The following is a 22033-nucleotide window of genomic DNA, read 5'->3' as shown; positions in this document are numbered from 1 at the left end:
CTAAACGCAATGTTGAAGTCTACAAACCAACAGATGGCAGCATAGGCAAAGGGTTTGGTCTGCGCAAACTAGATTCTTTGAAATGTGTCAAAATAAAAAACTGTACATTATAAATTATGTATGAACATATCATTATGACACATGGTGCTGAAGTCCTGAGCTGCATGCAGTTTACTGGAACAGCAGCACAGCTAGGTTCTCACTAAAATATGTTGACAAATTAATAAAACAGTGACTGATGAATAATCTGTAGGTTTATATACTTGATGAATATCTTTCCCTGCATCCTCAATTTCAACAAAGTTGCCTCAATATGACTGTTTTGGAATTAATATGAATAAATGAATGAAATTAACATCAATATAGCTCCAGCTTAAAACTTGTTAGACTCACTGTGGTAACCCAATGGTTCTTACGTGTATATATCAAACTAGTGCATCATAAATACAAAGTGACACAAGCATAACAACACAGCTTTCTAAGCCACACCTGAACACCACACATCATCACGGTCTTCTAACAGCTGCATTAAACAGTCATTAGTATTAGTAAAGATGCTAAATAAACCTGCAGGAGGACTCTATTTTAATCCTAATGTTCTCATGAGGTTGTGGCTTTGGTGATTATGTCAAAGCGACATCTGAAGGTTACAGTGTGTGTTTTAAAAAAAGAGACTAATAACTTGGAAAATGGGACTATAAGTGAAAATGATGGAGAGGATTTGCAATAATTTAAACATAAGATACTATTTCCTTTCCTTTCCTGTCAGGACTAAAAATGTGAATCCACATTTAGTTTTTAAACTGATGTATAAACATGACTCCAAAACAACCAGTCTCTGAGGTCTTTAGCCTGTGAAGGTTTCAGTGTGATCAGAAATGCAAAAATTGAGTTTTTTAGCCAGCAGCAAAAACATTTAACTCCCTAATGTGAGCTGATATTGAATTTTTGCAAGCCTACAGCACCTTTCACCTGTCATCCTACTCACTTAATATGGGGTTTGTGTATTACTGCTAGTGAATTATTAATTTGGAGATGTGATGCTGTTTCCTAAAACACCCACAAATCATGCAAACTATCCTTTGTTTGGGCATTAATTATTTGACTTTTCGAGGCAAACGAGCTGGAACTGGCATCAGCTCAGCTGAGCCTCATTCAGGTCCTTTTTGAGCAACTGCTCAGGTGAATTCTCAAATGTGTGAACTATAAACCTTTATCAGTATAAAGAAACAAACACAATTTGAAAGCATGATTCGAAGGCAGCACCAGCTGGCGTTGTATGTTCATGCTGCTGCTGAAGAGTCATTCTACATGTTTTTCACAAAATGAGATTAAAATACACAATCTACGGTGGTTGAACACTGACCTGGCTTTTTGATGGAAACTTTAGGCTTAATTAGAGCCAGAAAACTTGTGATATGCGCTCAGCTGTGACTGTGCAGCAGCAGGCACAGATAATATCTGGTCTTAACCTTGTGTCTTGAAACAGTCTCCTCGGGCCAGTTCTGTTCAGATTGCCTAAGGCTGAGGAAAGCCTATATAATGTTCCAGCCTGCAGCAGGTGAAATGCTAAAGCTTCTTTCCTGTGCAAGATGCACACCAGAATAACAGGGAAAGATGAAATCCACAAATATACCAGGTGACAGAATCTCTAATCAATTGTTTAATTGCATCTTGTAATGTAATAATATTAAATTTATATATTATTTTCACACAGACGTCAACATATGAATGATCAAACAATTTTGAATGCTGGCATTGTGTTTGTTTCATTATGTACGTTTTTTTTTCCAAGCCAGTGAATGTGGAAGTAAATGTTCCACATACAGACACAATTCAAGTGTGACTTAACAATTCGAACCTATAAGAATGTATACACATGATATCATCACATGCACTGTGGTCTGTCTCCCTGAGTGGCAAACACAAATGCTCTGCAAACATGACTGAAATGTAAAAGAGTCACAACACAATAGACTGCACAAATAGATTCAGAAAGAATTCAGACATACATACAGTCCGGTGATAAAATATTCAACCCTCTTCTGATTTCTTATCTTTTCTAGTATAGATACTAGACACTGGGTAGAAATGGCAGAAATGCTGCCTGAACAGAACCTACTCTAGAATTTTCTATGAACCAAATAGTCAAAAATTGAACCATTTAAAACAAACCCGGAATTCCCTAAAACATTCATGGCCAGTCTTGGTGGTGGCAGTGTCATGATGTGGGGATGCTTTGCTGCTTCAGGACAATTTGACATAATTTAGGGAAACATTAATTCCCCCACTAAAGAATCCTGAAGAATAACATTAGATTATCAGTCTGTGAGTTGAAGCCTTGAATGGCTGAACAGGAATACAAATGTTTTGGAGCAGTCTAGTTGAGGCCTCGACCTGAATAGTGATACATTTCAGGGGGCACTTTCTTGTACACACTGGTTGAAAAATATTTCTTAGTGGATCTCAAAAAAAAAACAAAAAAACTAAACTAAAAGCTGCAGTATGTGTAAGTTTTTAAAATATTGTTTTGTATTTGGCTGTCAAGCAATATGTGAACGAGCTTCAGGTCTGAGTCCAACATTAGCTGAGGCAGCATTGATAAAAAGCAAAGGCATTTTAATTTCATTATGACTAATAGCTAAAGGTCTAAGGCGAACAGGGGATCAATCTCAAGACTTGTGCTACCATTAGCTTGATTCCTAAAAGTTGCATATTGCAGCTTTAAGAAATACTCCAATAGTTGATTTTATAATACCATCATGGATCGTACCAAACCAGTCTCTGCCCGGGGGGGGGCGATGGCGGAGGAAGTGGAGTAGAGTGAGACTTTGCACTTTAGTTGGCCTGCTGACACATGGCTGCCTGCCTCGCTCTCAGCTGCAGTGCCAAGGTCAGCCAGACTCTTGTGTCAAACTCCACAGGGATGCACTGCCTCTAAGAGGAAAAACAGTTCACACACTGCGCGGCGTTTTAATGTGGAAGAGTTACTAACATGCAATTAAATGAGTTTTTACTTTAAACTTGAGGCGAATCATTAGTAGTAAAAGCTGTGATGTATTCTTAAAAGCTAAAATAAAAAACACACACTTACCAGAAGGTCCATTTTGTAGCTCTTTGGAGGCTTTTTGATCATTTCACACAACCTTCACGAGCAGAGGATTGATTTTGTCAGGTCATCAAAGAATTAGAAATCTTTTTTTGAATCCACGTCGAAGAGCATGTGACAACAACAACGTATGCCACATTAAAACATGTTTAATTTCAAATTAAACAGCCACCAACACAGTGGAAAAAACAAGGTATCTATTAAGAATACTTCAAATAATGTAAAGCCTGGCATTTTGGGATGGAAAACATGACAAGATTGTGCTTACATTACTTTCTACCATCACCTTTGAAAACCTTTGACTCCAATGTGACGAATTTAATGCAACTCTCTTTCAAAGCTGAAGGCACCAATGCTTTGTCTTCTCCTAATTTCTTAATCTTGAACACACAGCTGCTGCATGTTTACACTGAACGTAGAGTAGAAAAATAAAAGTTTTGTCCTAGTAGTTTAAATGTTCCTATTCATACGTGGTCTTCTTGATTTCAGAGAGCTGCTCTGACATCGTCAGTGATGCAGTGATGCTCCTGACATCCAACAGACCTCTGCAGCTTGGATGCTACTGCACCAATCTTAAACCGGAGCGCTCAGGTAACGAAGAGTGTGAGTTCTATTTCTACTGCATTGAGGTCCACTCTAGATCAAATGTACCAATGGACCAGTGTCAATGTCAGCAGCTCTTGAGCAGGTGTTAAAGGTGTCTGCGATCACCGACGCTACTCGTAGGTCAGCTCCAGAGACAGATGTTGCTCATGGTCTGGCAGGTGGAGCTGCGCTCTGCAGGAGAGAGGTAGATTTTGCCGCTGGGGCAGACGCACACCTCGTATACAGCCTGCTCCTTCGAGGCCTGACTGGGAGACGTTGTGTAGATGCCAATCGGGAGGTTCCCCAGTTGAATGGTGTTGGCATCTAAAAGAATCTGGGAGGAAAGCCATCAGAGACATGCTGGAAGTCATTCAAATCACATCGCCTCAGGTGATGTATTACCAGCTGAAACTGACATATGACTTTGGTGCAATCAGCAAATACAATAAGACCAGTGCAGTAAAAACAGCAGCACTGGACTCTGTCCCTATATTAAATATGTTTATTTGTGCGGCCTCTGTCAGTGCACCACATTTGCACTGAAAAAAAATCAGCTGATGGATTGCCAAGAAATTATGTTCAGACATTTACATTCCCCTCAGGACGAACTACGACCTTGCTGATCTCCTGATTTTTTAATTTTTTAAAAATTTAGTGTCATCATCAGATCTTAGTGCCAATGTTAGCATGCTACTACTGTAAACTAAGGTGGTGACCGTGATAAAGCGTAAACATAAGCATCACAGCAGCAGTGCAGACTGTTATTATTAGAGTGCCTATAAAAAGTGTTATTATTATTATATGGATAATTAATTCTGTTATTGACATTATAAATCAATCATAAAATAAAATAATATATATTTTAAGTTTTTTTTTTTAAGTTGGCGACTTTGACAAATATATTTCACAAAAAAACCTCATTAATGTCAAAGTGAAAACAGGTTTGTAAGTATGTTTAATTAAATAAAAAAGGTGAAATCAGTGTTTACATTAATATCCCCCCTCTTTTGGTCTCCTCAGACAAAAGAACCATCTTCCACAGGACCATGGAGTCTTTCCTATTTGGTGAACTCAATTTGTGATTCAACATGAGTTTTCTTCAACAGTGGCTTTCTCCTTACCGCTCTCCCATAAGGCTTTGACTGGTGAAGAAACCAGGCAACAGTTGTTGTATGTACAGTCTCTCCTATCTCAGTTGCTGAAGCTTGTAACTCCCGCAGAGTAGTCATCAGTGTGTTAGTGGCCTCTCTCTCTCTCATTAGTCTCCTTCTTGTACAGTCACTCAGTTTGTGTGGACGGCCTGTTTTAGGCAGATTCAGACTTGTGCCATATTCCTATCATTTCTTGATGATGGATTTCACTGAACTCCAGGAGATGTTCAGTGTTTTGGAGATTTTTTTGTATCCATCCCCTGACTTATGCTTTTCAATGACCTGTTCTCTGAGTTGCTGGGAGTGTTCTTTTATCTTCATGGTGTAATGATAGCCAGGCATACTGATTAACCAGGGACTGGACCTTCCAGACACAAGTGTCTTTATACTACAATCACTTGAGACACATTCACTGCACTCAGGTGATCTCCATTTCATCAATTGTGGGACTACTAGCACCAAACATCTGGACCTCTGTTGGAGGTCAGTAATTTTAAAGGGGGTGAATATTAATGCAAACACTGATTTCACCTTACATATTTTTATTTAATTGACATTTCTTTGTAGAAATCTGTTTTCACTTTGACGTTAATGAGGTATTTCTCTGGAAATTTTTGTCAAAGTCACCAACTTTTATAGACCATGATTGATTTATAATATCAATAAAAGGAAGGATGAATACTTTTTATAGGCACTGTAAATATCTTTTATGAATAGATTTTGGGAAACGCACTCCCTCTAACGTCTTGATGAGGGTTAAATGGAAATCTAATTTCTGTCCAGTAAATATGAATATGAAGAAAACAGCGAGCCTGGCTCAGCGGTAAGGTAACAGTTCCTAAGCTTAAAGGGTTATTTCTTTACAAATACTGTACATAAACAATAATCTCCCTCACCTCTCCCTCTGTGGACTCCAGCTGTAGGTCCTTTCGACTGCTGACCTTGAGTGGCCCCTTGGAAGTGCTGACTTCGACCCCTCTGGGAGCCTCCATTGTCAGGGTCCGTGTTGGAGACTCCAGCCTAACAAGGATCAAAAAGCTCGGAGATTTAATGCATGAAAGTTTATACTGTACTTTCAGGATGTTTGCATTATTTAAACTCTGCCTTCCAGTGTGATTTAGCTGAACATACACAATGTATTCAAGGTTCAATTAATTGTTATTCAGTTCATAGTTTATGCATATCCCTGTTTAATTTCTTTTTTTGTCTGGTTGATAGAGTTCAATCATACTCGTTTCATTATAGGCAGAAAATAGTCAAAAGTCTCACATTAGAAAAACACACAAACCGGCTTTATTGATACATAGTTTGACTCTTGCGGCACAAATGAATTCTGGGTGTTAGTTATACCAATAACGTATCCACCTGTGGAATATTAAAGCTGCCGTTCATGTGTAAGCAGCTCTTCTCATTATTCTAATCCAGTATGGCTCCTAAAAAGCCCATAATTGTATCAGCTGATTTTGACCTTCAGCAACACTGAGGCTAATGCAATTTGCATTTCCCTCCTGTGGATTATTTGTTTACACAGGAAAAGATAAGTGCGAGAGCCAATCAATGTGGAATTTGTTTTCATAACTCATAACCGTTTCAAATTGATTTTCTACCCCCATCTTCCCCAAATCTGTTTTCAATGAATTTTAAATGTAAGACTTTAAGGAGCCGTCTTGAAATCGCTTAAATCTCCGTAACCTCTGAATGTGACACACATTTCGGATTATGCGCGGAATAAGTGAGGAAAAAAAAAAAGCAAATGAATTTCATCTGCATATGAAAAGCTTCTTTGGCTTTAAATCAGCTTTCAGTAGACACAGTTTGGAACGGATCTGTAAAATGTGCCTTTGACCTGGGACTGTTTGTGCCCCAGAGTGTAGAAATAGAGAAGATAGACACTGTGTTTTTCTTTTTACTCATCTACTGTTCAAACAGTGAAGAAATATACCTTGAATCACTGTATTGTTCTTCTTATTTTCTCGTCGGCGTTTAAACTCAAACCACACTCCATGCATTGTTTTTTTTATGTATTTTGAAGTACAACAATGTAATGGTAATAATAAACTCCAAATATACTCAACATCATTATTATTTAAAAGACATCATCAGTCCATCTCCAATAGCAACACGACAAATAATTTCCCCTGAACTCCCCGCTATTCATTAGCCAGACACAAGAATCTCTGTCCGAGTGTGTCTCAGCAATAATTATTTCTAAAGCATCCACCGATTATCCATGCCCCGTGTAGATGACTCATTAAGAGACCCATTGAAAACACTTTGCAGTGAGCCGTGCAGTGCAAATTTGGCAAAACGTGATGTGTGATATTTTCACTTCATTCAAAACAGTTTTATCATCACCCACTGGAAGCACACAGACTGGGCGATCCTGCCAGAAGGCGAAATACTCCATTTTCAAGAGTGCACAGGCACAGTTCACAATAAAGCATCGATTCTATTAAATAAAATAACTAATAACAAAAAAACGTCTTGGTTCTTACAATCTCAATATTCAAGGAATATTCCATCTCCTAGTTTTCATGTATCTAATGCTTAAGGTTAAGTAGGCTTAGTAATATAATTTGAAATAAAATCTTATTAATAGAAATACAATAATTACAGTGGCTTCAGAAATTATTTAGACATCTTTAAACTTTAAATCTGTAGTTTTTCCACTTCAATCGTTACTCAATAACCCATAATGACAGAGAAAACATGAAATGTTTTAGGAATCAAAACATTTCTCAGTTTACAAAAGCATCAGTTCCTTGTGTCCTGGGTAGTTCTCAACAAGCTTCTGGCACCTGAAGTGTTTGTATGAACTTCCATCTGGAGCCTCTCCACAGAAGTCTGAAGTCTGGGCTTTGTTCAGGCCACTAAAAGAGAGTCAGGGACTTAAGCCACTCCAGTGTTGTCTTGGCTGTATACTTGGGATCATTGCCATCCTGAAAGGTTAACCATCGCCACAGTCTGAAGTCTGATGCAGGTTGTCTTTAAGGACTTCAGTTGATTGGTGCCTCACCACCAAATGTTATCATGGGGGGTCTACAGAGAGTGAAACCTGGACTTGTTTGTCTCTCTAAGCTATGTCCAATCAATTTAATGTCACACAGGTAGACTCCAGTCAAGTTCTAGACTCATCTCAAGAAAAAGTAAAGCAAACCAGAGGTACCTAAACACAAGGGGTCTGAATACTTTTATTTAGGCAAAAATGGCCTTTTTAAAATTTAAAATTAAATCTACAACAATAAAATGTGCAAACAGTGAATGGGTTTTGAAGCCACTGTATACCATTTGCAGTCGTAAAGGCTGTTTACGACAGGCTCTCCCATCCTCTCGGATATCTGACGAGCTTTTCTTGCTGCGTTCAGGATGACCTTTTCATCCACAGAAAGGTCATAGCTCTGTGATACGGGGCAGGAAAGAGCTGTGCTGGACCAAATGTGCTGATGGCCATAGCTGATGTCACAGCGAGGTTGATTTAATATTTACGGCAAATCAGTTCTGTTTGCTGAGGAGAATCTAAAGGTGAAAGTTAAGTTTGTTCATTAGTCACTATCGCAGTGTTTCAGTGGGCTTTGCAGATCAATAACAGCATTAGTGTCACTTTTAGTCTACATTTTATAACGTTTGTTTATGACCTCCAACAATAGAGCTGGTCCCTAAAACTTGGCTGACGTAGATCTGTACAGACAAAGCTTTCCAAAGCTGTCGCACAAGAAAACAAGGCAACCGTTGACTCAACTCAGCAACTCCTCTTACATCAACACACAAAGCTTCATATACCTACATCTCAGAGAAACAGATTCAGTGTTCAAGTCCTCACAAGTTAAAAAGCCCAGTGCATTTCAATTTCAGGCAAAGTTACATACATCTATCTGCCCTCTTCTCATGTTAGCGACCACGCACGGCCCTCACATTGTTCACTAAGACTAAGGTTAACAAAGACACTGAGACGTAAACTACACCAAAATGCTAAAAATTGGAATAGGTCAAGACTCTCACGCATATCTCCACCTCCCTCCCCACTTAACATCCAGAAACTAAAAGAAAATAACAAATGTCACACTGATGATAAAAGAAAAACAAATTTATCACTGTTTTATCTTGCAGCCCTTTTTGTAGCCAACCTGCTAAAATGACTGTAAGAGGAAGATCAACCTTAGACTGAACAGAAAGAAAAGTGTGAATGGCAGGCAAGGAGTCAAGGACTGTAAATTGAAAAACATAAAAAAGACTGGAGTTTTTTGACAAGTAGAATCAAAAGAAAAAAAAATTAAAAACTTGGATCAACTTGCTTACTGTGAAACCTCAGGGTGACTCGGTGCCTTGAGTTCGTGCCGGGCAGAGGGAAACCACAAGACTATCAAGGAATTCTGGAGGAAAACATGCTGCCCGGTGTCAGAAAGCTCTCGCTCAGTTGCAGGTCATGTGTCCTCCATCAGCATAATAACCCAACGCACACAACTGAGCACCAGATTTAACATAAATCTTTGTTTGGGAAAGATCACCAACAAATTTGCCAACGTCTGAATAAATGTGATACAGACCTGTCAGTTAACTAAACAATTGCATTGACATTTGTGGAGTTTCAAGAGTGTGTGGACTTTGCAAAGGAATTAGATTTATTTCTAATGACAGATGGAGGAGTGAGTATGATCCTGCCAAAGGTAACGCCATGTTTTTTCCCTACCGCATCAACTGTATATGTCCGACCGTTTCTCTAATGGCCAAATAAAACAGAGATGCCACGTTTCCCTGCTGCAGTAGTCGTGCTACACAACATCTTAATCCCATCAAATTGGTGGTCGAAAATTCGGACCAGAGCTAAGTGGGACCAAGAAAAGGCACTCTGTTCTGCCTTTATCTTCTTAATGAACCTGCCACTCTCGTGTGGACACTACGGCAGAGTGTGTCCTGAAAGCTGCTCGGATCCACTAGATGAGGACGTGGCTGGCTCTACTGCAAACAGACTTTAAACCTGAAAAGGGAAGAGACCTCCAGCAGCAGAACGCTGCACGGAGAATCAAATCAAATGAAAAACTAGGCCTAGACATGCATCAATGTGATTTCTGCATACTAAGAAACCACAGAGCCTTCAAATCCTGTCTGGTCTCTTTTGCGTCTTAATGTCAGACTTGTCTTACTTACAGATTCTCATGTGTTTTATAGCAGCAGTTTTATTTACAGCTAATAAAAAAAAAAGTTGTTGACATGACTGAGACCAGGAGATGTTTTGTCGCATTGATCAAATGTCCCTTTACCATCTGTCCTCCATAGCTGTGAAGAAAATAGTCTCTCTGAATACGAACAAGAAGTTTCTATGAGAGTAATATCACAGCATTTATCCCACAGCTTCCCAGTTTTCTTTCTGATGGATTTGGGGCACGTACATCAGAAATCAGAGCACCCTCCTGCAAAATGAGAAGCAAAATGATCTGATTACGTAATAGACAGAAGTATTTTCATATTTAGCTCTGCACTGTCTGGTTGGAAGCTGCTACTATTATCAAACTGAGTGGGCAGCAAGCTGAGGAGTCAAAAACACGAAACCCTCGGAGCCGGATTTTCTGTAATTAACCATCTTCAGTCCAGAAAACTCCTCACCAGAGGGTATTTTGAGAGTGAAACTCAACTACTGAGGTCAGTGTGAGGTGAAGGAGCTGATCAGAGCCTGACAACAGCTGTGAGTAAAGGTAATGAAAAGTGAGCCGAGAGCAGGACATGACAAACTGACATGTCTCTCCTGCAGGACTATATCTACCTTATAACTGCACTCCACTTGTTCTAGAGACGTCAACATCAAGGTCTCTCCTCCCAAGAGCTCTTCAGCAGAGGTGCAATTATTCGCAAGTCGTCATACGCAGGAATCCATCCTGTAGTTTCCAGAGGATGGACTGATGGTGCATTAGTTTCTAAAACGACTGCTACTGCTGCTACTGTTCCCTAACTATTAGGGATTTTTGTATCAATACATGTGTTTTGGTGTGCGGCATCTGTATTGTGTATAGTGGAAGTTTATTATGTTTACACAGTACTGATGGAATAATTTCTATCCTGTTTATTCTTGTGCTTACGATGCTGCAACATTTACATTTAGTTCTGCGTTTGTGTTCAACATCGTGCATTGCTCTAAAATAAATATGAAAACAAATAAATGTACAGTGTTTTAATGTTTGTACTTATTCCAACCATGCAGCAAATCTCCTAAAACTACAAGAGAGGGTTGAAGCAAACATGGATAAAATCTTGTGCACGCCAACATGAAACATTTTGTAAATGGTGTAGAATATGCAACTTAATGCCGGTGGAATTCTTCTACTCAGTACAGTCAGTTATTCAGAAGCAGAGCGATGATGATAAATGAAGACAAACTTGAGTGTGAGTGTACACAGAAAAAAAAAAAAACCCTCAGGGAGAAGAGCAGGTGCTTCAAAGTGAAGGAACATCTCAGGTGGGTCTCTTTGATTTCCTCTCTGCTCTGTTCTTCTCCCAGATTACTGCTGGCTTGCAGAGAAATAAAACAACACAAACAGAGCGAGCTCACTTTTAAAAGAGGGAAAACTAAGAGCGGCGTGGACACAAGCCAAGCCACATCTTTACCATCCACAGAGGTTTACTGACAGGTGGTGAAAAAAAACGGGTTTAACTCATCCCTCTTTCAGGGCGGTCGGGGGAGTCTCATGAGTACCGATGGAGAATCCAGCTCATGTACATAAACACTGCAGAAACATGTCTGCGGTAACGCGGGTGTGTGAGGGTCCACGCATTTTTATTTCAGTGAGACTGTTCTGATCCTGTCACCCTAATTACATGGTCCGATGTCATCCTATCAGATGATAAATTAGATTTACACGTAATCAATCAGCAGTCTATTCTGGTTCATAATTTACTGTCTGGCTTTATAATGAAAAAGTGCCTGTGTTGGATTCATTACAGTGCAGAGGTGATTTTCTGATGCACGATGAAGCAGGATGTAGACTAACCTGCAGGCGGATTTATGGATTCATGCACCTTTACTCTGGTAAAGTAAAGAACCTGTGCAGGCAAAAATGTTAATAGCTGTTCCAAACCACCACCGTCAAACACTGTCCCTAACAGTGAGGGGGGAGAGGCGATAGGCTTTAACTGTGGGGATAATGGTGTGCATCCTTCTACAGTCTCTCCTGGAAGGCATTCATGGGGCTGCTCTTGTTTGTGAACATCAACAGTGACATGAGTAGTCGGAGCAAGAAGTCGTCTCTGCACAGTCGGGCAGCACAGAGTGAAGTGAAGTACAGTAGCTTTATGCTTGTTACTGCAGACTTTCTATCCTATTCTATTTTAAACCCCTTAAAAAAAGAAAGGAAAGCAAAAACTGTGGTTGAACGGATCACAGCTGAGCTGCTAGATGAAGTGTTGAAAGACCTCAGCTGTTTCCAGTGGGGTACACGCCGAAAAGGTTGACAATGAGTGATGTAAATGAACATTTGAGGTTGTTTCACAGTCGCACGAGGCCCCATGTAAGAAGTGACGATAACCCGTCTCAAAGCATTTGCTCTTTTATTCAAATAAAAAAAAAATATATAACACAGCTAGAGTGTCTTTGCAGAAGTAAGTGAACAGCGTTTAAGTGTGGTTTTGGTGATTTGCAGGTGAAATGATATCCAGACAACTGTGGCTTCTTTAAACAGCCTGGGGATGAATACATTTCAACACGCGGCTGCTCCTACAGTAAAACAAGCTTTTCTTTACGATTACAAAAAGGCACAGTATGAAATCATTCATACTGTATAGCTGTTAAATCGCTTTGCATGCGGGAAGCTACAGGAGTCAAGGCCTGTTTACTTTGCCCACAGTCCAATTAGTCTATAAACACACTCAACAGTGAAACAAGCTGAAAAGAAAATCGTTATTAGCTTTGAATTTATGTCACTAATAGCCCACACGATTTTACTCTTTCAATACACAAATTCTTTGACGTATTTGAAAAAATAAATTGGATTCGGATAAAAGGAGCATTAATGTAAAAATAAATAAATAAAAGTCTGAACAGGACAGTTTGTACATCTGCTTGTTTAGAAATATGTCAGTAATCCCTCAGTGAAGGAAGCCAGTCATTTTGAAAACAGCCTGCAAAACGTTTTTTTACACTGATTCACACAGGCAGAGTGAAAACCCAACAATGTTTCTGTTAAATATCTTCCACAGTAATGAAATATATGCACTGATATAGGAGAAAAATCTCCATCTCTTCTTTAACTAAACGTGGAGTCGCTGTTGTCTCCAGTTCGGTTGCCTCTCGTTAAGAATTCGACCACATTGCAGATGGTCACCCCTGAGCTGAGCCTGTGTGTGTGTGTGTGTGTTTGTGTGTGAGCCCTAAGTGTGTGCTTGCTTTAAAGTGCGCTCATCAGTATTCCTCTCACTCTGGAGGAATTAGCTGCCAGAACACTGCTTTTTCTGCCAACTTTGATCCCGGGCCTCCCTTCAGGACCAGTAAGGTGGACAACAAACCACACTCGTTATAGCTCGTTAATGGACTGACACCGGGCTCAGAGCCTCGGGCGGAGTGCAGCGGGGCATCGCACGCGCATCCCAACCTCACCCACTGGCCGTGTGCTGTGTCGATGCTCTGATCAATTCCTGACTGATATAGAGTCTAACTAAGAAATTAGCTAACCCTTGAGCTGTGAAATTAATATAATGGTCAAATCGAGTTGGAAATTCGTGTGATAACGAGCCAACGAGAAGATGCTCGACTTGACAAGAGGCTGCTGGAGAATAATGATACTGGTGAATAATGGTTCCTGTTTTTTTTTTGCATTGACTTTGAAACGCCGTGGAACATTTATCATCATTATTTAAAGATCTTCATCTTAATTGAACAGGATATGAACATGTGACATTAAGCTTTAATGACTTTATGTAAAGTCAATGAATACATGAACTTACTTCAGGTCTTCAGAGGTCCTCGCCTGGATCAGCGGCGTTTCCACTGAATGGCCAAACACAGCGCCTTCTGAACCTGCCAATAAAAAGCAGTTTGGACATTCACACAGAGCAAATCATCAGTTTATAGCTTACATCAGTTTACTAATGCTTGGTATCTTGGTATTATAGACAGCCTTTCTTAAAGCATTGCTTAGCTTCACGTCTTCACGGCCTTGAGACACACGTGTAAAAGCCCAAAACATTTGCACAAACAGCAACTGTCTGTAGTGAGAAATCAATTAAATATTGAAAAATTAAAAATTCACTTTCCACTTTGTCTTTTGATAGTTGCTCTATTAAAAAGGGTTGCTTGTACCTCACTGTCCTGACTTTTTATAGCATCAGTAACAACTGGCCCCAGATGGTTAATTAACATTGAGAGAGGCACCTTTGCAAAAATCATCATGACGTTTACTCTGGCCACGTGACTGTGAGCGCATCATGCAGCACTTTACATTTTGACATGTCTCAATGTGTATCTAAAAAAAATATTTGAGCTTAAAATCCACTTAGCTGCCCCAGTGTGTGTGTTATTAGTCACAAGTTTGTGTTTCCTACAATAAAATGTCTGTTGTGAAAATCGCTCGTCTGCCTCCACAGGGAGTTCTCGTGGCTCAGTAAGTCGAGACATGATAAATAAAGTAAATACAGGATGGAACAGAGACATCGTGTAGCTTCATGCCATCCTTACGTTTCACTCTCTATTTAATAGAGTACAGAGTTCACGCCACCATTTCTTCCTGTGGAACAGTTTAATTCGTCTTTTCATTTTCTAATGTCTACACTTAACGTGCTGTTACCACGGCTACCAAATAACCACAACGTCTTTCTTCACAGCTCCACGCTCCTCACACTGATTGAACAGTTCAGCTTTTGAAATCATGCCGCACCACATACTATCACACACGTCCCAGCAGAGTCGGTTGCTCACTCTGCAGCTCTCACACCAGCGTGAATGAAATGAACAAGTTCAACCACCAGATAGTCGACCAGAGAACCACCGAGCGTTGCGTTTTACCTGTGACTGTGAACTTTTCTGTCGTCATGATGACCTCCTCTTCGTCTGCGGTGAACAGCAGCCGGCCTCCGTCTCTGCTTCGCACCTCCAGCCTCTGGCACTGGGCCTCCACAGCCTCAGGTCCTGCAGAGCGAGGTGCAGGGATGCACAGTTTTTCACTTTGAAAGTATTTTAATTTGATGATTAATAAACCTTAGAGAACAGATTTCCACCTAAAATGTTTCACTTAGCCCAACATGTTATAATAATGTTCTTTTTGTGCAGCCTGATCTGCTTCTGGCTTTGTAAACTAGCTTTGGAAAACAATGTCTGAAGGAGTTTGTGCAGAGCTTGCTCTGCAACTGACAGGCGCCCAACAAAGCTGGATCAGCCACAGGTTTACGAAGACTGGAGACAAATCAGTAATTTGTTCCGCTGCTGAGGAATATTAATTCCCCGCTCTCCAGACTTTGGTGTTTCTCCAGATGTGCGTGCAGAAATTTAAGGCCTCGCTTTCTCGCTCTCTCCTTCTCTTTTTCTCCCATTAATCCACGGCCTGCGACAGCTGGGGAATTTAATTATTCTCGCCAAGTTTCATCTCATTTCAGACAAAATGCACTCTCTACAAAAGCAGGCACTAATTTTCTGAGGAAGGTCAAGCATGACCCCAAAGAGTCGTATCACCAGTCCTGTCAAATCAGCATCAACTCTAAACTTATGTTGGCTAAGATCAACAGATATTAATGTTAATAAGGAGGTCATTTGCTTTCCAGTGGCCATTAATCATGTAAATGACTTTGGTAATTTGGACTGACTGATGGTTAAACTTCAAGATAATAAGAAGAATCCATCGCCCTTTCAATAAGTGCATCTAAGGAGTAAAAGAGTCTTTTGCAGGCACAGAGAAAATTTAAAGATGAATTGTTTCTCCAATCTTGATTAAAGCCATTAATAAAATAAGACTGATCAGGCAATTTACAGTCGAGGCGAGATTAATCCAAGAGCTCTTTTTAAATAGCTTGTACGTAGAAGAGAAGATTAAAAAGTCGAGCACAAGTGTAAATAAAGGCTGGAGATCAAACTGTTGCTTCAGGTTCCACTGGGGATTCACCATTTCAGAGAAAGAAAGAGAAAGAACTGGAGACTCACCCACTGTGAGCTGGCCCGTCATCTGGCCCCGGCTGTTCCTAGCATTCAGCGTTATGTTCTTTTCGGACCGCAAGACCATCAAGCTGTCCTGGGGGAAGCGGGAACGGGAAAAGAGGGAGGGAGACAGCGAGACAAAGACAAAGGACTTTTATTATGATGGTGCAGAATCTCCTCCATCATTTCTATCGGCTATCTGCTCCCTGGCAACACAGCAACTTCATTACAAAGTCAACAGGGCAACAAGAAAAAAAACATTGCCATCATTGGCCACTTTATTAGGTACAACTGTACAACCCAAAGCGATCAAACACATGATCCACAGATGAGTAATGTCATACAGGTGGAGTTTGAGGAGAAAGGGGGTGGTAAGCTGTGAGACGTGTGTTTTCCATCAGTGACAGGCGTAGGTGTATCTTTTTCTTCACCGCACACATATTAACTCTGGACATGTTCTGCTTTCTGGCAGTTTGCATTTTGCAAGTTTATGGCTGTTTGACATTTGAATGATGGCACTCGTGTGTGTGTGTGTGTGTGTGTGTGTGTGTGTGTGTGTGTGTGTGTGTCACTGTATGAATGCTGAAAAGGTTCGACTGTTCTCAGTTGTCTATAATTCTCTGAAACTGAAAACACCTCATGACAGAGGGACGACAAACGCTACTGGTTATTTTCTGGGTGTTTTCCTCTTTAGATACTTTGACTCACACATAATTGTTTTTGCATTGTTATGAAAATTACTGTGGCACATTGTGAGGTACTCAGTAAACCCACCACACTGTCAGGACAGTCTGTGTAAATGCTGCTGCGAGAGGTGAATGAAGATAAAAACCAAGATAAGCTATTGAGTCTGGATTTTCCCGTTATCCCAGCTGAATTCAGCAATGACTCGGTGGCCAGTGAGTGTATATCTCATCTGTTTTGGTGGAGATAGTTTCGAGACTCTCGTGTCTCTTTTTTCCCCGGAAAGGTCAGTGCTGCCAACAGTTATCTGAGAGATCACTAAAGTTGAGCTCTACACGAACGCACCAAAACAAATTTGCTTCGTCTCCACACGCAGACTCACAAAGCTGATTTAAACTTCTACAATTGTACAATGTTGAGTTTCCAAGTTTTTCTGGAAAACTGTAGCAGATTATTAAACGTTTTTGACTTTGCAGGCGTCATTTTCATTCCCAGCTTGCTCCACTATAAATGCACATCATGAACAGGAAAGAAGCCTCATGAAGAAATTGGAGTTCTTGATGTGAAGTATCCCTTTAAAGACTTTACAGGTCTGAAACTGTTTCCTGGGGGGGTGGGCATGGCTGAGTCGCTGTTGCTCTCATGAACACTTCTTTGGGATCACATAAAAGGCTTTTTAGTCACTGAGCCCGTTGAGGAAGGTCAAGTGCAGATCAGAGTGAACGCACATAAATGGAGCCTGTTGTTGTAGCAGCACTGAGCTCCGTCAGACTGAAAAATTACTGTGGCTGCTGTAAGAAAAGGGAAACGTCCCTGCATACAATGAATAAAATCACAGCCAAAAGCAACCTTATATGATGCTGGTGTAGTGTAAAATAAAATCCAGACCTTTAAAGCACAGATAAAGAGCACTATTCGGGGGTTTAACTGTAATCCCAACCAAACATTTGCATAAATATGGTTACATTTTAATTATATTTGCTTGTCGTGCCAGGAGCTCATTTGCATACTGAGCCGATCAAGTAAAAATAATGAAGAAAACATGTCAGAAGTTGAAAAGGTATGCGTATTCTGCCTTCATTTCCTCATTCAAATATCAAATCTTTGCATGCAGGGTACGGGCTGTTTTGGTTTGCAGGCATATTAAGTATTTTTCAAATTAAAAGCCCCATAGTTTTTCAGTGTAATGCTGTTATAGTGTAGTTCTGGCCAAGTTAAATTGGTTCTAGCAAACTCAATTTAAAGGATGTTCAGCTCTTTGAGGCACTGCTGCTGTTTGCCTGAGAAAGCGTTTATTTTGAACTGCGAGAGTTAAACGAGTGAATGGCGTCAACCCTCAGTGGCGGACTCAAATTCAGTGCTTGTCTAATGTAAGTAGGTAGGAGACAGTGAGGGAGACGCTTCACTCCAATAAAGATACACCTGCATCTGACGCTATTTTTAGATGAGTCAGGGTCCCCGGAGACGATAACGAGAGCCAGCAGTCTGACGAGCAGCGATTTGATTAACTACCTGAGCACTGTGTTGCTTCGTGCCACATTGTTTTCAGGCTGAGGCAAAGAACAAACATGTCATATCCAGTGTTGTTACAGTGAGTGAAATGTCAATAATCACAAGTGGCCAATTCCTCCTATTGAAAAAAGCTAATTCATAGCAATTTATACTGTGTCCAGTGCTTTTATACAGTATATGATTACATCTGTCATCACTAATCAGTTGATGCATAAGCTACTAGAAGCCAAAGACAGAGAAATCCAGGCAGAATTATTGGACTATAATGGAGACCTATGGTGGAGGTGCTGAAATTATTATTACTCTACACTCCCTGACCTTTTCCTCGTCTTTATGTCCACCTACTGTTTGCATCGGTGGGTTTTAATCACATGCAATTGAATCTAAGGCCACGGGCTAAACGCTCAAACCGCTGATTTTTGTCTCCAAGCACGTTTAAGCAGAGAGAAGGAACTAATCAGTGAAATCAGCTCCTGCGGTCCTTAGTTACATAAATAAAATACTTACGTCCCAGCAGCCTGTGATTGATCACAGGAACACGTCAATTTACAAAACACTAAAATACGACAAATCTGAGTGGACTGATCGCTAAAATAATGCATCACTGCTGCTGCTCGTAAAATCTAATTTGACCTCTGCTGTCCTCAAACAGCAGCAGACATTATTACACTAATGCATGTGGAAAAATGGGAGTGTTTGCAACGACTCTACCAGGAAGCTTTTGCAAAAAGATCATTTGCACACAGTTCAATTTATCTTTCTTTTAAACTGAAGCAAAGTCGGTATGGATTCGCAAAAAGGAAGATACAGTGGCAAGAAAAAGTATGTGAACCGTTAGGAATTTTATGGTTTTCTGCATTAATTTGTCTTCAAATGTGATCTGATCTTCATCTGAGTCAAGAGTTTTAACAAATACAATGTGCCTAAAGTAATGTCGGCTCACCAACAACACATTCGTCTTTGAACAAAGAAACTTTGAGGTCCCTGTGTGAGGAAAGTGAGGGGGCTAAGAACCGCCTGCTCGAACATTTGATTTTACAAACACTTCAAATTATAAATGCAATGTTCGGCCGGCAGGTGAAATTTCAAGTGTGACACACATTTCAAAAGCCTGAAATTACAGTCGCTTTATTGCTTTCAGACGGGTGAAATTTCAAGCAGCAAACTGATTTCACATGTCTGAAATTATAGCAGCATTGTGGCTTTCACAGGTGTAATTGGAGCTGTTGTGCTGCAATCATATGCCTGAAATTTAGAGTGTAAACCGGCGCCCAAACTTTGATAGTGAGGTTGTCCTGTGGAATCACATCGGCCCCTTTTTGCCACAACATTTCAAGTGTGTATGTGCTATGTGCTATCTGGAAAAAGTTGACAGGCAGATGGATGGATAGAAAGATAAATAGACCTGCACTGGGAAGCCTGCAGGGCGAGGAAAATAATTTACAGAATATTCCACCCATCCATCCATCTGCCTGTCAGGTTTGACTGACGGGACACAGGTATAACTGAAAGCTGCAGCAAAGAGATGCCAACAAGAGTTGTAACAGAGTGAACGTGAAACAGGAGTGTCCATAATTTTCCGTTGTGAAAACAACAATGGGGCTCTAATTGTCAAGTGTTTGAAATCAACTCTGCACTTGATATTTCACCCGCCACAGGCGCACAGTTCCCAGGTTTGAAGAGGAAGCAGCGAGTGCCTGGATTCACACGCTGCGATGCACAAAGGCAAGAAATGTGAAGCAGCCATAGTACGGGAAAGAGTGCCATATAATCAGTCATACAGTCTATACACTACACAGCCTGGGTGATATCACTAAACTGAGAGACTACCACTACCACCAAGTCCCTGGATTTACTGTATGTTTGCTCATTATAACATTTTATTAATGTCTGGTAAAATGTCTGTAATGTGACTATTATTATATTATTATAATATATAATGGTACAATTAAACATTAATGCCCACTCTACTAAGAATTGGTAAAACAGTGGAACAGAGTTAGAAAAAAATAACACTGACATACGTCTGTGGTGAAAACTGGCCAACAGGCAAGATTAGCTCCAGTATTCACTTTCCTTTGAGTGTCTTTAAGTCTGTTTTGGTCTCCTCCAACTCTCCGGGGAGTCATTCTGCTCTGTAGCTGCTAAATGATCAATTATGTTCAACAGCCAGTCATTCAGCGGCTGCTGGTGGAGCGCGCTGGATCCTTTTTAGAGCTTTTTCCTCTCAGAACAGCTTCGTCTGTGCATTAACAAATTACACATAAGCTTTCGGGCTTTAAATGTCTAAAAGGGCCTTGGCAGGTATTGACGCCACTGTAAACCGTATGTGCAGCGTTACAAGCTTTCGTTTCACTACATGTTACTCAGAGTGTTGATAGCAGGGGCTGCTCAGCCTAAAGTTTGCTGCCAGCTTTCAGGTTTACTGCCAAACAACGCAGTGGGAGCCATTTCCACTTGGTATTCAAAGATTATGGCTCCAACACCAATGAAGATTTAAAGCACCGATTGATCCGTGGGAAGTAAAACTTTGAGTGAAGCTACTTATACGGCAGCTTGGGCTGTGAACATAAAAGAAATATTTACTATATATTTGACTTTAAGATACCTCTGGCACAGAGTTTACTTGTGTTTGTGCTAATGGCTTATTGATCAGTGGTGGTTAATCACTGGATAACCATAATCCCTTCACCGCCAATGCTTGACACGTTGAGAAGTGAGAAATATCGAGTGACCCACGGAGATTTTTGTCCTGCAAATATCTCTGGAGCCAGTAGACAAAGGGAGGTCACTGCACAGCCTGTCTGTAAAACAAGGCAGTAAAAATGTCTGCAGGTGGCATTGGAGGTAATGGAAATCAAATCAAATCAAATATTGGCTTTGTCCAGTGTTCGGTTCGGGCGTCAGCTCTGCTCTTGAAGGGCTCATTACTGCCTGGAGCGTTACATTTAAATCATTTAGCTTCAACTGAGACATCAAAGAGCAAGATGGAGCAGCTCCGTGTTGTTTCTCAATCTGCTGTTTCAAATTGTGCCCACTTCCTCCATCAACATCCCTCAAACATCACATTTACATAGAAAAACCACAGCTTCCAGTGCTTCAAATTGCTTTCTACACTACAGCTAATCACGTAACAAGGGAACAATCCAAGTATCTGTGATTCTAGTGAGAGAGGAGGAAATTTGGATCAACTTTTCACTGGAGCTGTGTTGGTTAATCTACTAAACATCAAAGAGGAGAACGGGCAAGGAGGAAGTGGAAGAGGGGTATTTATCGCGTGGGCTTGATTGGAAATCCAGCAGGGGGACTCTGGTCCCTTGGTAATTGTGTGTAATCTCCTGTAGGGTTGTATGCGGCCTTGGAGGATGGGAGAGGCAGCCTATTACCCATCTCCAGCTGATGGGAGGCCCTGATAGTGCACTGTCGGAGGATAAGAGGAAATGGGGAGGAGGCTGAGGAGAGGAGCGAAAGAGTAATCTCTCCCATCCAGGCACAAATATGAGGCAATATCAAAGTATTGTTAAATTATAGATCAGAGGAGAGTTGGTCTTTGTTGTTAATGGATTATTCCTAACTTCCCCTAAAGTGAAAGCTGCAGACCCGCTGGATGTTTTTCACGTTCATCGACGCTGCAGAGTATCGATCAACAGAAGCTTGAAGTTGGTGAGAAGGGATCAACTTACCCTCCTGGACCGGATCTCATTAACATACAGAGGCAGGAGGAACTCGGATACTCCTTCCAGACGAATCCCATCTCTGTTCACCTGGAGGTTTCCCATACCAACCTGAAACACACACAAAAAAAAAAAAACGACCACGCGATGAAAGAGCTGAATTTCCAGATGCGAGAAAACACAAAGAACGCTGCTGTCGCTGAATTGCATT

General features: G+C 40.7%; 1 protein-coding gene across 1 annotated transcript in view; it reads right to left on the bottom strand.

The window, feature by feature from the left end:
* Window positions 1-3196: 3196 nt before the first annotated feature.
* The window catches only part of LOC113157561 (zeta-sarcoglycan-like), a 30209-nt gene continuing 11372 nt past the window's right edge, over window positions 3197-22033 (bottom strand). Inside the window, exons 3-8 of the mRNA XM_026353129.1 lie at window positions 21832-21933; window positions 15959-16046; window positions 14831-14953; window positions 13774-13846; window positions 5742-5865; window positions 3197-4028 (exon numbers count right to left, since the gene is read on the bottom strand). Of these exons, the coding sequence (XP_026208914.1) occupies window positions 3837-4028; window positions 5742-5865; window positions 13774-13846; window positions 14831-14953; window positions 15959-16046; window positions 21832-21933 (702 nt within the window). The 3' untranslated portion in view covers window positions 3197-3836. The remainder of the gene's footprint in view (window positions 4029-5741; window positions 5866-13773; window positions 13847-14830; window positions 14954-15958; window positions 16047-21831; window positions 21934-22033) is intronic.

This window comes from Anabas testudineus, chromosome 18, assembly GCF_900324465.2.
Source record: "Anabas testudineus chromosome 18, fAnaTes1.2, whole genome shotgun sequence".
In the NCBI taxonomy this organism is placed as follows: Eukaryota; Metazoa; Chordata; class Actinopteri; order Anabantiformes; family Anabantidae; genus Anabas; species Anabas testudineus.
The sequence above is the reverse complement of the archived record's forward strand: the minus strand, read 5'-3'. Positions and strand labels throughout refer to the sequence as shown.